At 29.4% G+C, this 16,677-nt stretch overlaps 1 protein-coding gene across 1 annotated transcript in view; it reads left to right on the top strand.

Moving 5' to 3' along the window:
- LOC114589498 (spectrin alpha chain, non-erythrocytic 1) overlaps positions 1–16,677 on the top strand; it is a 267,143-nt gene that overhangs the window by 188,033 nt on the left and 62,433 nt on the right. Inside the window, exons 42-44 of the mRNA XM_077922609.1 lie at positions 6,253–6,373; positions 15,097–15,218; positions 16,187–16,319. Of these exons, the coding sequence (XP_077778735.1) occupies positions 6,253–6,373; positions 15,097–15,218; positions 16,187–16,319 (376 nt within the window). The remainder of the gene's footprint in view (positions 1–6,252; positions 6,374–15,096; positions 15,219–16,186; positions 16,320–16,677) is intronic.

The following is a 16,677-nucleotide window of genomic DNA, read 5'->3' as shown; positions in this document are numbered from 1 at the left end:
CTAAAACAATCCTAACCCGAAACCCTAAACTATAACTTTGATCCTAAACCCTAATCCTACAACATAACCCTAACCCTAAACCCTAACCCTAAAACATAACCCTAAACCCTAATCCTAAAACATAACCCTAAACCCTAATCCTAAACTATAATCCTAAACCCTAATCCTAAAACATAACCCTAAACCCTAATCCTAAACTATAATCCTAAACCCTAATCCTAAAACATAACCCTAAACCCTAATCCTAAACTATAATCCTAAACCCTAATCCTAAAACATAACCCTAAACCCGAATCCTAAACTATAATCCTAAACCCTAACCCTAAAATATAATCCTAAACCCTAATCCTAAACTATAATCCTAAACCCTAACCCTAAAATATAATCCTAAACCCTAATCCTAAAACGTAACCCTAAACCCTAATCCTAAACTATAATCCTAAACCCTAACCCTAAAATATAATCCTAAACCCTAATCCTAAAACGTAACCCTAAACCCTAATCCTAAACTATAATCCTAAACCCTAACCCTAAAACATAACCCGAAACCCTAATCCTAAAACATAACCCTAAACCCTAATCCTAAACTATAATCCTAAACCCTACCCAGAAACCTAACCCTAACCCTAAAACATAGCCCTAAAACATAACCCTGACCCTAAAACAAAAGTCTAACCCTTAAATATGACCCTAACCCTAACCCTAACCCTAAAACAATCCTAACCCAAAACCCTAAAACATCACTTTAATCCTAAACCCTAACCCTAAAACAGAACCCTAAAACATAACTTTAATCCTAAACCCTAATCCTAAAACATAACCCAAAAACTTAATCCTAACCCTATAATATAATCCTATATCCTAACCCTAAACCCTAATCCTAAAACATAACCCTAAACCCTAATCCTAAACTATAATCCTAAACCTTACCCAGAAACCTAACCCTAACCCTAAAACATAACCCTGACCCTAAAACATAAGTCTAACCCTTAAATATAAGCCTAACCCTAAAACATAATCCTAAATCCTAATCCAAAACCCTAACCCTAAACCCTAATCCTAAAACATAACCCTAACCCTAAAACGTGACCCTAAACCCAAACCCTAAACCCTAACTCTAAAAAACAGCACTAACCCTAAAACAATCCTAACCCGAAACCCTAAACTCTAACTTTGATCCTAAACCCTAATCCTACAACATAACCCGAAAACTTAAGCCTAACCCTAAAATGTAATCCTAAATCCTAACCCTAAATCCTAACCCTAAACCCTAACCCTAAAACATAACCCAAAAATAGAATCCTAAACCCTAACCCTAAAATGTGACCCTAAACCCTAACCCTAAAACATAACCCTAAACCCTAATCCTAAACTATAATCCTAAACCCTAACCCTAAACTATAATCCTAAACCCTAATCCTAAATCCTAATCCTAAACCCTAACCCTAAAACATAACCCTAAACCCTAATCCTAAAACCTAACCCTAAACCCTAAACCTAAACTATAATCCTAAACCCTAACCCTAAAACATAACCCTAAACCCTAATCCTAAACTATAATCCTAAACCCTAACCCTAAAACATAACCCTAAACCCTAATCCTAAACTATAATCCTAAACCCTAACCCTAAAACATAACCCTAAACCCTAATCCTAAAACATAACCCTAAACCCTAATCCTAAACTATAATCCTAAACCCTAACCCTAAAATATAATCCTAAACCCTAACCCTAAAATGTAACCCTAAACCCTAATCCTAAACTATAATCCTAAACCCTAACCCTAAAACATAACCCTAAACCCTAATCCTAAAACATAACCCTAAACCCTAATCCTAAACTATAATCCTAAACCCTAACCCTAAAATATAATCCTAAACCCTAATCCTAAAACATAACCCTAAATCCTAATCCTAAAATATAATCCTAAACCCTAACCCTAAAACATAACCCTAAATCCTAATCCTAAAATATAACCCTAACCCTAAAACATAACCCTAAATCCTAATCCTAAAATATAACCCTAACCCTAAAATATAATCCTAAACGCTAGCCCTAAATTCTAACCCTAAAACCTAAACCCTAACCCTAAAACATAACCCTAAACCCTAAAACTAAAACATGATCCTAAACCCTAACTAAAAAAAAAAATCCTAACCCTAATCTCTAACCCTAAAACATAACCCTCATCCTAAAACATAACCCTAACCCTAACCCTAACCCTAACCCTAACCCTTACCCTAAATCGTAACCATAAAAGTAACCTTAAAACCTAAAACATGACCCTAAGCCTAACCCTAATCCTAAATCCTAACTCTAAAAAATAATCCTAATCCTAAACCCTAAACCTTAACCCTAACCCTAAACTCTAACCCTACAACATAAGCCTAATCCTAAAACATGAACCCTAAAACATAACCATAAAACTAACCCTAAAACATAATCCTCAACCCTAACCCTAAAACGTAACCCTGACCCTAAAACATGACCCTAACCCTAAAACATAACCCTAAATCCTAATCCTAAAATATAACCCTAACCCTAAAATATAATCCTAAACGCTAGCCCTAAATTCTAACCCTAAAACCTAAACCCTAACCCTAACCCTAACCCTAAAACGTAACCCTGACCCTAAAACATGACCCTAACCCTAAAACATAACCCTAAATCCTAATCCTAAAATATAACCCTAACCCTAAAATATAATCCTAAACGCTAGCCCTAAATTCTAACCCTAAAACCTAAACCCTAACCCTAACCCTAACCCTAACCCTAACCCTAACCCTAACCCTAACCCTAACCCTGTAACATAACCGTAAACTCTAACCCTAAAACATAATCCTAAACCCTAACCCTAAAATATAACTTTAACCCTAAAACATAATCCTAAACCCTAACCCTGAAACCTAACCCTAACCCTAAAACATAACCATAAAACTAACCCTAAAACGTAACCCTAACCCTAAAACATAACCCTAAAATATAATCCTCAACCCTAACCCTAAAACGTAACCCTGACCCTAAAATGTAACCCTAACCCTAACCCTAAAACATAACCCTAAATCCTAATCCTAAAATATAACCCTAACCCCAAAATATAATCCTAAACGCTAGCCCTAAATTCTAACGCTAAAACCTAAACCCTAAACCCTAAAACATAACCCACCCTGTAACATAACCGTAAACTCTAACCCTAAAACATAATCCTAAACCCTAACCCTAAAATATAACTTTAACCCTAAAATATAATCCTAAACCCTAACCCTAAAACATAACCATAAAACTAACCCTAAAACGTAACCCTAACCCTGACCCTAAAAGATAACCCTAAAACATAACCCTAAATCCTAATCCTAAAATATAACCCTAACCCTAAAATATAATCCTAAACGCTAGCCCTAAATTCTAACCCTAAAACCTAAACCCTAACCCTAAAACGTAATCCTAACCCTAACCCTAAGCCCTAAAACATAACCCACCCTGTAACATAACCCTAACCCTAACCCTAAAACCTATCCCTAACCCTAAAACATAACCATAAAACTAACCCTAAAACGTAACCCTAACCCTAACCCTAAACCTAACCATAAAACAAACCCTAAAACATAACCCTAAACCCTAAACCTAAACCTAAAACATGATCCTAAACCCTAACTCAAAAAAATAACCCTAACCCTAAAACATAACCCTAACCCTAACCCTTACCCTAAATCATAACCATAAAAGTAACCTTAAAACCTAAAACATGACCCTAAGCCTAACCCTAATCCTAAATCCTAACTCTAAAAAATAATCCTAATCCTAAACCCTAAACCTTAACCCTAACCCTAAACTCTAACCCTACAACATAAGCCTAATCCTAAAACATGAACCATAAAACTAACCCTAAAACGTAACCCTGACCCTAAAACATGACCCTAACCCTGAAACATAACCCTAATCCCTAACCCTAAATCCTAATCCTAAAATATAACCCTAACCCTAAAATATAATCCTAAACGCTAGCCCTAAATCCTAACCCTAAAACATAACCGTAAAACTAACCCTAAAGCGTAACCCTGACCTTAAAACGTAACCCTAACCCTAAAACATAATCCTAAACCCTAAAACACAACCCTAATCCTAAACCCTAATCCTAAAACATAACCCTAACTATAACCCTAAATTCTAACCTTAAAGCATAACCCTAACCATAAAACTAACCCTAAAACGTAACCCTAAACTCTAATCTTCAAAATATATTCCTACAATATAATCCTAAACCGTAATCCTCAAAATATAATCCTACAATATAATCCTAAACCGTAAACCTCAAAATATAATCCTACAATATAATCCTAAACCCCAATCCTCAAAATATAATCCTAAAATATAATCCTAAACCGTAATCCTCAAAATATAATCCTAAAATATAATCCTAAACCGTAATCCTCAAAATATAATCCTACAATATAATCCTAAACCGTAATCCTCAAAATATAATCCTACAATATAATCCTAAACCCCAATCCTCAAAATATAATCCTACAATATAATCCTAAACCGTAATCCTCAAAATATAATCCTACAATATAATCCTAAACCCCAATCCTCAAAATATAATCCTACAATATAATCCTAAACCGTAATCCTCAAAATATAATCCTAAAATATAATCCTAAACCGTAATCCTCAAAATATAATCCTACAATATAATCCTAAACCCTAATCCTCAAAATATAATCCTACAATATAATCCTAAACCGTAATCCTCAAAATATAATCCTACAATATAATCCTAAACCCTAATCCTCAAAATATAATCCTACAATATAATCCTAAACCCTAATCCTCAAAATATAATCCCAAACCCCAAACCTCCAAATATAATCCTAAAATATAATCCCAAACCCCAATCCTCAAAATAAAATCCTAAAATATAATCCTAAACCCCAATCCTCAAAATAAAATCCTAAAATATAATCCTAAACCCCAATCCTCAAAATAAAATCCTAAAATATATTCCTAAACCCCAATCCTCAAAATAAAATCCTAAAATATAATCCTAAACCCTAATCCTCAAAATATAATCCTACAACATAATCCTAAACCCAATCCTACAATATAATCCTAAACCCCAATCCTCAAAATATAATCTCAAAATATAATCCTAAAATATAATCCTAAACCCCAATCCTCAAAATATAATCCTAAAATATAATCCCAAACCCAATCCTAAAATATAATCCCAAACCCAATCCTAAAATATAATCCTAAACCCCAACCCTAAAATATAATCCTAAACTCCAACCCTAAAATATAATCCTACAATATAATCCTAAACCCAATCCTAAAATATAATCCTAAACCCCAATCCTCAAAATAAAATCCTACAATATAATCCTAAACCCTAATCCTCAAAATATAATCCTACAACATAATCCTAAACCCAATCCTACAATATAATCCTAAACCCCAATCCTCAAAATATAATCCTACAATATAATCCTAAACCCAATCCTAAAATATAATCCTAAACCCCAATCCTCAAAATAAAATTCTAAAATATAATCCTAAACCCCAACCCTAAAATATAATCCTAAACCCCAATCCTCAAAATATAATCCTACAATATAATCCTAAACCCAATCCTAAAATATAATCCTAAACCCCAATCCTCAAAATATATTCATCAAAATAAAATCCTAAAATATAATCCTAAACCCCAATCCTCAAAATAAAATCCTAAAATATAATCCTAAACCCCAATCCTCAAAATAAAATCCTACAACATAATCCTAAACCCAATCCTACAATATAATCCTAAACCCAATCCTACAATATAATCCTAAACCCAATCCTACAATATAATCCTAAACCCAATCCTACAACATAATCCTAAACCCAATCCTACAACATAATCCTAAACCCAATCCTACAACATAATCCTAAACCCAATCCTACAATATAATCCTAAACCCAATCCTACAATATAATCCTAAACCCAATCCTAAAATATAATCCTAAACCGCAATCCTCAAAATATAATCTCAAAATATAATCCTAAAATATAATCCTAAACCCCAATCCTAAAATATAATCCTGCAATATAACCCTAAACCCAATCCTACAATATAATCCTAATCCATAGCTTTCCTCAAAGTTAATATTAATATTAATATCTTATTAATATTAATATCTTATTAATATTAATATCTTATTAATATTAATATCTTTTTATTATTAATATTATTAATACTATTATTTCCCCAGGGAGAAGAAGCTCCTCGTTAGTTCGGAGGATTACGGCCGGGATCTGACCGGCGTCCAGAACCTGAGGAAGAAGCACAAGCGCCTTGAAGCCGAGTTGGCCGCCCACGAACCGGCCATCCAGGTGGGTTTAACTGGATCCCGGGATCCAGTGGATCCCAGCGCGGGATCCCAAACAGATCTGCTCCTCCCTCGCCAATAATCAAATTCCCGGCGGCCATTCCCGGCGGCGCCTGCCTTGGAGATCCGGTCAGGCGACGGAAGGGATCCACTTGATTCCAGGTTCATGGGATCCGGGAAGCGGGATCGGCCGGATTGGCAAGGGGTGTTCCCGGCGGCGCCTGCCTTGGGGATCCGGTCTGGGAACGGAAGGGATCCGCTGGATCCAGGAAACGGGGATCTACTGGATTGGCAGGAGGGTTAATGATGGCGTCTGAAATCGGCGGTTAATAATCATTATTATTACTGTTAATAATTGAGCGATTGAATAGGAATGGAAGAAGTGAGTAATTATTCCTTCAACCCTTGTTCAATAATTGAGTAATAATTGAGTAATAATTGAATAATAATTGAATAAGTGAATGATTATTCACTATAATAGGCAGTTGATTATTATTATTATTATTATTATTATTATTATTATTATTATTATTATTATTATTATTATTATTATCATCATCCCAGGAATAATAAGTTGATAAATGATAAATTATTCACTTATTCACTTATTCCTCAATTATTCCATTATTAACAATAATACTTCACAATAATTATTATTAAGTCTTATTGTTAATAATGGAATAATTGAGGAATAAGTGAATAAGTGAATAATTCTTCCATTCTTACATAATTTTGATTCAATAATTAAATAAGAATTGAATGTGAAGAATTATTCACTGAAATAGGCAGTTGTTAATTATTATTGATAATTGAATAATTGAATAATAATTGAATAATGGAATATTTATTCAAGAATTATGATTCGGTCATTGAATCATAATTGAATCATAATTGAAGAAGTGAATGATTATTCACTGTAATAGGCAGTTTTTTATTATTATTATTATTATTATTATTATTATTATTATTATTATTATTATTATTATTATCCCAGGAATAATAAATTGATAATAATAATTATTGTTAAGTATTCTTGTTAATAATTGAATAATTGAGTAATAAGTGAATAAGTGAATAATTCTTCAATTTTGATTCAATAATTGAATAAGAATTGAATGTGAAGAATTATTCACTGAAATAGGCAGTTGTTAATTATTATTGCTGATAATTGAATAATAATTGAATAATAATTGAATATTTATTCAAGAATTATGATTCGGTCATTGAATCATAATTGAATCATAATTGAAGAAGTGAATGATTATTCACTGTAATAGGCAATTGATTATTATTATTATTATTATTATTATTATTATTATCCCAGGAATAATAAGTTGATACTAATAATTATGGTTAAGTATTCTTGTTAATAATGGAATAATTGAGTAATAAGTGAATAAGTGAAGAATTCTTCAATTTTGATTCAATCATTGAATAAGAATTGAATGTGAAGAATTATTCTCTGAAATAGGCAGTTGTTAATTATTATTGCTGATAATTGAATAATAATTGAATAATAATTGAATATTTATTCAATAATTATGATTCGGTCATTGAATCATAATTGAATCATAATTGAAGAAGTGAATGATTATTCACTGTAATAGGCAATTGATTATTATTATTATTATTATTATTATTATTATTATCCCAGGAACAATAAGTTGATACTAATAATTATGGTTAAGTATTCTTGTTAATAATGGAATAATTGAGTAATAAGTGAATAAGTGAAGAATTCTTCAATTTTGATTCAATAATTGAATAAGAATTGAATGTGAAGAATTATTCACTGAAATAGGCAGTTGTTAATTATTATTGCTGATAATTGAATAATTGAATAATAATTGAATAATTGAATATTTATTCAAGAATTATGATTCGGTCATTGAATCATAATTGAATCATAATTGAAAAAGTGAATGATTATTCACTGTAATAGGCAGTTTATTATTATTATTATTATTATTATTATTATTATTATTATTATTATTATTATTATTATTATTATCATCATCATCATCATCATCATCATCCCAGTAATAATAAGTTGATAAATGATAAATTATTCACTTATTCACTTATTCCTCAATTATTCCATTATTAACAATAATACTTCACAATAATTATTATTAAGTCTTATTGTTAATAATGGAATAATTGAGGAATAAGTGAATAAGTGAATAATTCTTCCATTCTTCAGTAATTTTGATTCAATCATTAAATAAGAATTGAATGTGAAGAATTATTCCCTGAAATAGGCAGTTGTTAATTATTATTGCTGATAATTGAATAATAATTGAATAATAATTGAATATTTATTCAAGAATTATGATTCGGTCATTGAATCATAATTGAATCATAATTGAAGAAGTGAATGATTATTCACTGTAATAGGCAATTGATTATTATTATTATTATTATTATTATTATTATTATTCCAGGAATAATAAGTTGATACTAATAATTATGGTTAAGTATTATTGTTAATAATGGAATAATTGAGTAATAAGTGAATAAGTGAAGAATTCTTCCATTCTTCAATAATTGAATAAGAATTGAATGTGAAGAATTATTCTCTGAAATAGGCAGTTGTTAATTATTATTGCTGATAATTGAATAATTGAATAATAATTGAATAATAATTGAATATTTATTCAATAATTATGATTCGGTCATTGAATCATAATTGAATCATAATTGAAGAAGTGAATGATTATTCACTGTAATAGGCAATTGATTATTATTATTATTATTATTATTATTATTATTATTATTATCCCAGGAACAATAAGTTGATACTAATAATTATGGTTAAGTATTCTTGTTAATAATGGAATAATTGAGTAATAAGTGAATAAGTGAAGAATTCTTCAATTTTGATTCAATAATTGAATAAGAATTGAATGTGAAGAATTATTCACTGAAATAGGCAGTTGTTAATTATTATTGCTGATAATTGAATAATTGAATAATAATTGAATAATTGAATATTTATTCAAGAATTATGATTCGGTCATTGAATCATAATTGAATCATAATTGAAAAAGTGAATGATTATTCACTGTAATAGGCAGTTTATTATTATTATTATTATTATTATTATTATTATTATTATTATTATTATTATTATTATCATCATCATCATCATCATCATCATCCCAGTAATAATAAGTTGATAAATGATAAATTATTCACTTATTCACTTATTCCTCAATTATTCCATTATTAACAATAATACTTCACAATAATTATTATTAAGTCTTATTGTTAATAATGGAATAATTGAGGAATAAGTGAATAAGTGAATAATTCTTCCATTCTTCAGTAATTTTGATTCAATCATTAAATAAGAATTGAATGTGAAGAATTATTCCCTGAAATAGGCAGTTGTTAATTATTATTGCTGATAATTGAATAATAATTGAATAATAATTGAATATTTATTCAAGAATTATGATTCGGTCATTGAATCATAATTGAATCATAATTGAAGAAGTGAATGATTATTCACTGTAATAGGCAATTGATTATTATTATTATTATTATTATTATTATTATTATCCCAGGAATAATAAGTTGATACTAATAATTATGGTTAAGTATTCTTGTTAATAATGGAATAATTGAGTAATAAGTGAATAAGTGAAGAATTCTTCAATTTTGATTCAATCATTGAATAAGAATTGAATGTGAAGAATTATTCCCTGAAATAGGCAGTTGTTAATTATTATTGTTGATAATTTAATAATTGAAGAATAATAATTGAATAATTGAATATTTATTCAATAATCATGATTCAGTAATTGAATCGTAATCGAATCATAATTGAATAAGTGAATGATTATTCACTGTAATAGGCAATTTTTTATTATTATTATTATTATTATTATTATTATTATTATTATTATTATCCCAGGAATAATAAGTTGATAATAATAATTATTGTTAAGTATTCTTGTTAATAATTGAATAATTGAGTAATAAGTGAATAAGTGAATAATTCTTCAATTTTGATTCAATAATTGAATAAGAATTGAATGTGAAGAATTATTCCCTGAAATAGGCAGTTGTTAATTATTATTGCTGATAATTGAATAATAATTGAATAATAATTGAATATTTATTCAAGAATTATGATTCGGTCATTGAATCATAATTGAATCATAATTGAAGAAGTGAATGATTATTCACTGTAATAGGCAATTGATTATTATTATTATTATTATTATTATTATTATTATTATTATTATCATCCCAGGAATAATAAGTTGATACTAATAATTATGGTTAAGTATTCTTGTTAATAATGGAATAATTGAGTAATAAGTGAATAAGTGAAGAATTCTTCAATTTTGATTCAATAATTGAATAAGAATTGAATGTGAAGAATTATTCACTGAAATAGGCAGTTGTTAATTATTACTGATAATTGAATAATTGAATAATAATTGAATAATGGAATATTTATTCAAGAATTATGATTCGGTCATTGAATCATAATTGAATCATAATTGAAGAAGTGAATGATTATTCACTGTAATAGGCAGTTGATTATTATTATTATTATTATTGTTATTGTTATTGTTATTATCATCATCATCATCCCAGGAATAATAAATTGATAATAATAATTATTGTTAAGTATTCTTGTTAATAATGGAATAATTGAGTAATAAGTGAATAAGTGAATAATTCTTCAATTTTGATTCAATAATTGAATAAGAATTGAATGTGAAGAATTATTCCCTGAAATAGGCAGTTGTTAATTATTATTGCTGATAATTGAATAATAATTGAATAATAATTGAATATTTATTCAAGAATTATGATTCGGTCATTGAATCATAATTGAATCATAATTGAAGAAGTGAATGATTATTCACTGTAATAGGCAGTTGATTATTATTATTATTATTATTATTATTATTATTATTATTATTATTATTATCCCAGGAATAATAAGTTGATACTAATAATTATTGTTAAGTATTATTGTTAATAATGGAATAATTGAGTAATAAGTGAATAAGTGAAGAATTCTTCAATTTTGATTCAATCATTGAATAAGAATTGAATGTGAAGAATTATTCACTGAAATAGGCAGTTGTTAATTATTATTGCTGATAATTGAATAATAATTGAATAATAATTGAATATTTATTCAAGAATTATGATTCGGTAATTGAATCATAATTGAATCATAATTGAAGAAGTGAATGATTATTCACTGTAATAGGCAATTGATTATTATTATTATTATTATTATTATTATTATTATTATTATCCCAGGAATAATAAGTTGATACTAATAATTATGGTTAAGTATTCTTGTTAATAATTGAATAATTGAGTAATAAGTGAATAAGTGAAGAATTCTTCCATTCTTCAATAATTGAATAAGAATTGAATGTGAAGAATTATTCACTGAAATAGGCAGTTGTTAATTATTATTGCTGATAATTGAATAATAATTGAATAATAATTGAATATTTATTCAAGAATTATGATTCGGTCATTGAATCATAATTGAATCATAATTGAAGAAGTGAATGATTATTCACTGTAATAGGCAATTGATTATTATTATTATTATTATTATTATTATTATTATTATCATCATCATCATCATCATCATCCCAGGAATAATAAGTTGATACTAATAATTATGGTTAAGTATTCTTGTTAATAATGGAATAATTGAGTAATAAGTGAATAAGTGAAGAATTCTTCCATTCTTCAATAATTGAATAAGAATTGAATGTGAAGAATTATTCCCTGAAATAGGCAGTTGTTAATTATTATTGCTGATAATTGAATAATTGAATAATAATTGAATAATTGAATATTTATTCAAGAATTATGATTCGGTCATTGAATCATAATTGAATCATAATTGAAAAAGTGAATGATTATTCACTGTAATAGGCAGTTTATTATTATTATTATTATTATTATTATTATTATTATTATTATTATTATTATTATTATCATCATCATCATCATCATCATCATCATCATCATCATCATCCCAGTAATAATAAGTTGATAAATGATAAATTATTCACTTATTCACTTATTCCTCAATTATTCCATTATTAACAATAATACTTCACAATAATTATTATTAAGTCTTATTGTTAATAATGGAATAATTGAGGAATAAGTGAATAAGTGAATAATTCTTCCATTCTTACATAATTTTGATTCAATAATTAAATAAGAATTGAATGTGAAGAATTATTCACTGAAATAGGCAGTTGTTAATTATTATTGCTGATAATTGAATAATTGAATAATAATTGAATAATAATTGAATAATAATTGAATATTTATTCAAGAATTATGATTCGGTCATTGAATCATAATTGAATCATAATTGAAGAAGTGAATGATTATTCACTGTAATAGGCAGTTTATTATTATTATTATTATTATTATTATTATTATTATTATTATTATTATTATTATTATTATTATTATTATCATCATCCCAGGAATAATAAGTTGATAATAATAATTATTGTTAAGTATTCTTGTTAATAATGGAATAATTGAGTAATAAGTGAATAAGTGAAGAATTCTTCCATTCTTCAATAATTGAATAAGAATTGAATGTGAAGAATTATTCACTGAAATAGGCAGTTGTTAATTATTATTGCTGATAATTGAATAATAATTGAATAATAATTGAATATTTATTCAAGAATTATGATTCGGTCATTGAATCATAATTGAATCATAATTGAAGAAGTGAATGATTATTCACTGTAATAGGCAATTGATTATTATTATTATTATTATCATCCCAGGAATAATAAGTTGATACTAATAATTATGGTTAAGTATTCTTGTTAATAATGGAATAATTGAGTAATAAGTGAATAAGTGAAGAATTCTTCCATTCTTCAATAATTGAATAAGAATTGAATGTGAAGAATTATTCCCTGAAATAGGCAGTTGTTAATTATTATTGTTGATAATTTAATAATTGAAGAATAATAATTGAATAATTGAATATTTATTCAATAATCATGATTCAGTAATTGAATCGTAATCGAATCATAATTGAAGAAGTGAATGATTATTCACTGTAATAGGCAATTGATTATTATTATTATTATTATTATTATTATTATTATTATCATCCCAGGAATAATAAGTTGATACTAATAATTATGGTTAAGTATTCTTGTTAATAATGGAATAATTGAGTAATAAGTGAATAAGTGAAGAATTCTTCCATTCTTCAATAATTGAATAAGAATTGAATGTGAAGAATTATTCCCTGAAATAGGCAGTTGTTAATTATTATTGTTGATAATTGAATAATTGAAGAATAATAATTGAATAATTGAATATTTATTCAATAATCATGATTCAGTAATTGAATCATAATCGAATCATAATTGAATAAGTGAATGATTATTCACTGTAATAGGCAGTTGATAATAATAATTATTAAGTATTTTTGTTAATAATTGAATAATTGAGTAATAAGCGAATAAGTGAAGAATTCTTCAATTCTTCAATCATTGAGTAAGAATTGAATAAGAATTGAATGTGAAGAATTATTGTTAATTCTTTTGTTGTTAATTATTATTATTGTTGATAATTAATAATTGAGTAATAGAATAATAATTGAATAATGGAATATTTATTCAATAATTATGATTCGGTCATTGAATCATAATTGAATCATAATTGAATAATTCAATTATTCACTTCTTCGCTTACTCAGTTATTGAATAATTCCATTATTCAATCATCATTATTCCATAATCGAATAATAAATAGTCCAGCAAGAAATATTAACCAATAATAATAATAATAATAATAATAATAATAATAATAATAATTCTTCACTTACTCAGTTATTGAATAATTCCATTATTCAATCATCATTATTCAATAATCGAATAATCGAATCATAAATAGTTCAGCAAGAAATATTAACCAATAATAATAATAATAATAATAATAATAATAATAATTGTTGTTCACTTACTCAGTTATTGAATAATTCCATTATTCAGTCATCATTATTCCATAATCGAATAATCGAATCATAAATAGTTCAGCAAGAAATATTAACCAATAATAATAATAATAATAATAATAATAATTGTTCACTTACTCAGTTATTGAATAATTCCATTATTCAATCATCATTATTCAATAATCGAATAATCGAATCATAAATAGTTCAGCAAGAAATATTAACCAATAATAATAATAATAATAATAATAATAATAATAATAATAATTGTTGTTCACTTACTCAGTTATTGAATAATTCCATTATTCAGTCATCATTATTCAATAATCGAATAATCGAATCATAAATAGTTCAGCAAGAAATATTAACCAATAATAATAATAATAATAATAATAATAATAATAATAATTGTTCACTTACTCAGTTATTGAATAATTCCATTATTCAATCATCATTATTCAATAATCGAATAATCGAATCATAAATAGTCCAGCAAGAAATATTAACCAATAATAATAATAATAATAATAATAATAATAATAATTGTTCACTTACTCAGTTATTGAAGAATTCCATTATTCAATCATAATTATTCAATAATCGAATAATCGAATAATAAATAGTTCAGCAAGAAATATTAACCAATAATAATAATAATAATGACACTAATAATAATAATAATAATAATAATAATAATAATAATAATAATAATAATAATAATTTTCCAGGGCGTTCTGGACACCGGGAAGAGACTCTCGGACGACAACACCATTGGCAAAGAGGAGATCCAGCAGAGACTGGCTCACTTTGTGGATCACTGGCAGGAGCTCAAGAGATTGGCCGCCGCCCGGTAAGCGAGAGATCCGGTTTCCTGATGGGGATCTGTTTCCAGCCGCATCCCGTAGAAGGGATCTCGAGGGAGGAGAGGGGGAGATCGGATCGTAGAAGGGATCTCAAGGGAGGATAGAAGGGATCTCATAGGAGGAGCTAGGATTATAGAAGGGATCTTGACGGAGGAAAGCAGGAGATAGGATCATAGAAGGGATCTTGACGGAGGAAAGCAGGAGATAGGATCCTAGAAGGGATCTTGACGGAGGAAAGCAGGAGATAGGATCCTAGAAGGGATCTTGACGGAGGAAAGCAGGAGATAGGATCCTAGAAGGGATCTTGACGGAGGAAAGCAGGAGATAGGATCCTAGAAGGGATCTTGATGGAGGAAAGCAGGAGATAGGATCCTAGAAGGGATCTTGACGGAGGAAAGCAGGAGATAGGATCCTAGAAGGGATCTTGACGGAGGAAAGCAGGAGATAGGATCCTAGAAGGGATCTTGACGGAGGAAAGCAGGAGATAGGATCATAGAAGGGATCTTGACGGAGGAAAGCAGGAGATAGGATCATAGAAGGGATCTTGACGGAGGAAAGCAGGAGATAGGATCCTAGAAGGGATCTCGCCGGAAGGTAGAAGAAGATAGGATCGTATCTATGATCCCTTCTAGGGATCTCGCCGGAGGGTAGAAGATAGGATCGTCGAAGGGATCTCGGCAGAGGATAGAAGGAGATAGGATCGTAGAAAGGATCCTGACGGAGGATAGAAGGGGATAGGACAGTAGAAGGGATCTCGACGGAGAAGATAGGATCGTAGAAGGGATCTCGACGGAGGACAGGAGGATCGTAGAAGGGATCTCAACAGAGAAGAATAGGAGATCGGATCGGAGACGGGTAGAAGGGAAGGGGGTGGGATCCGCGAAAGGATCTCCGCGTCCAAGGATGGAAGCTCGGGTCCGGATTTGAACCGGATCCCGTTTTGGATCTCCCTCAGGGGCCAGCGGCTGGAGGAATCCCTGGAGTACCAGCAGTTTGTGGCCAATGTGGAGGAGGAGGAAGCCTGGATCAACGAGAAGATGACCTTGGTGGCCAGTGAGGATTACGGCGACACCCTGGCCGCCATCCAGGTGAGCGGATCCCCGGCGGGTAGATCCCGCTGGCCCACAGATCGGTGGATTCTACAAGAAGTGGGGTCGGCGGCTCCTATGACTGGTGGGATCAGGTGGATCTTGATGACCTATGGCTGGTGGGATGGGAGGGTCCTGATGACTGGCGGACCGGCGGATCCTGTGGCCGGTGGGATCGGTGGATCCCGATGGCTGATAGGGTCGGGTGGATACTATGACCGATGGGATCAGGGTGGATCCTGAGGACTGGCGGGTCGCTGGATCCTATGACCGGTGGGAATGGGTGGACCCTGATGGCCGACGGACCGCTGGATCCTATGACCGGTGGGATTGGGTGGATCCTGATGGCTGGCGGATC

This window comes from Podarcis muralis, chromosome Z, assembly GCF_964188315.1.
Source record: "Podarcis muralis chromosome Z, rPodMur119.hap1.1, whole genome shotgun sequence".
Lineage (NCBI taxonomy): Eukaryota > Metazoa > Chordata > Lepidosauria > Squamata > Lacertidae > Podarcis > Podarcis muralis.
This window is presented reverse-complemented; position numbering and strand designations above follow the sequence as displayed.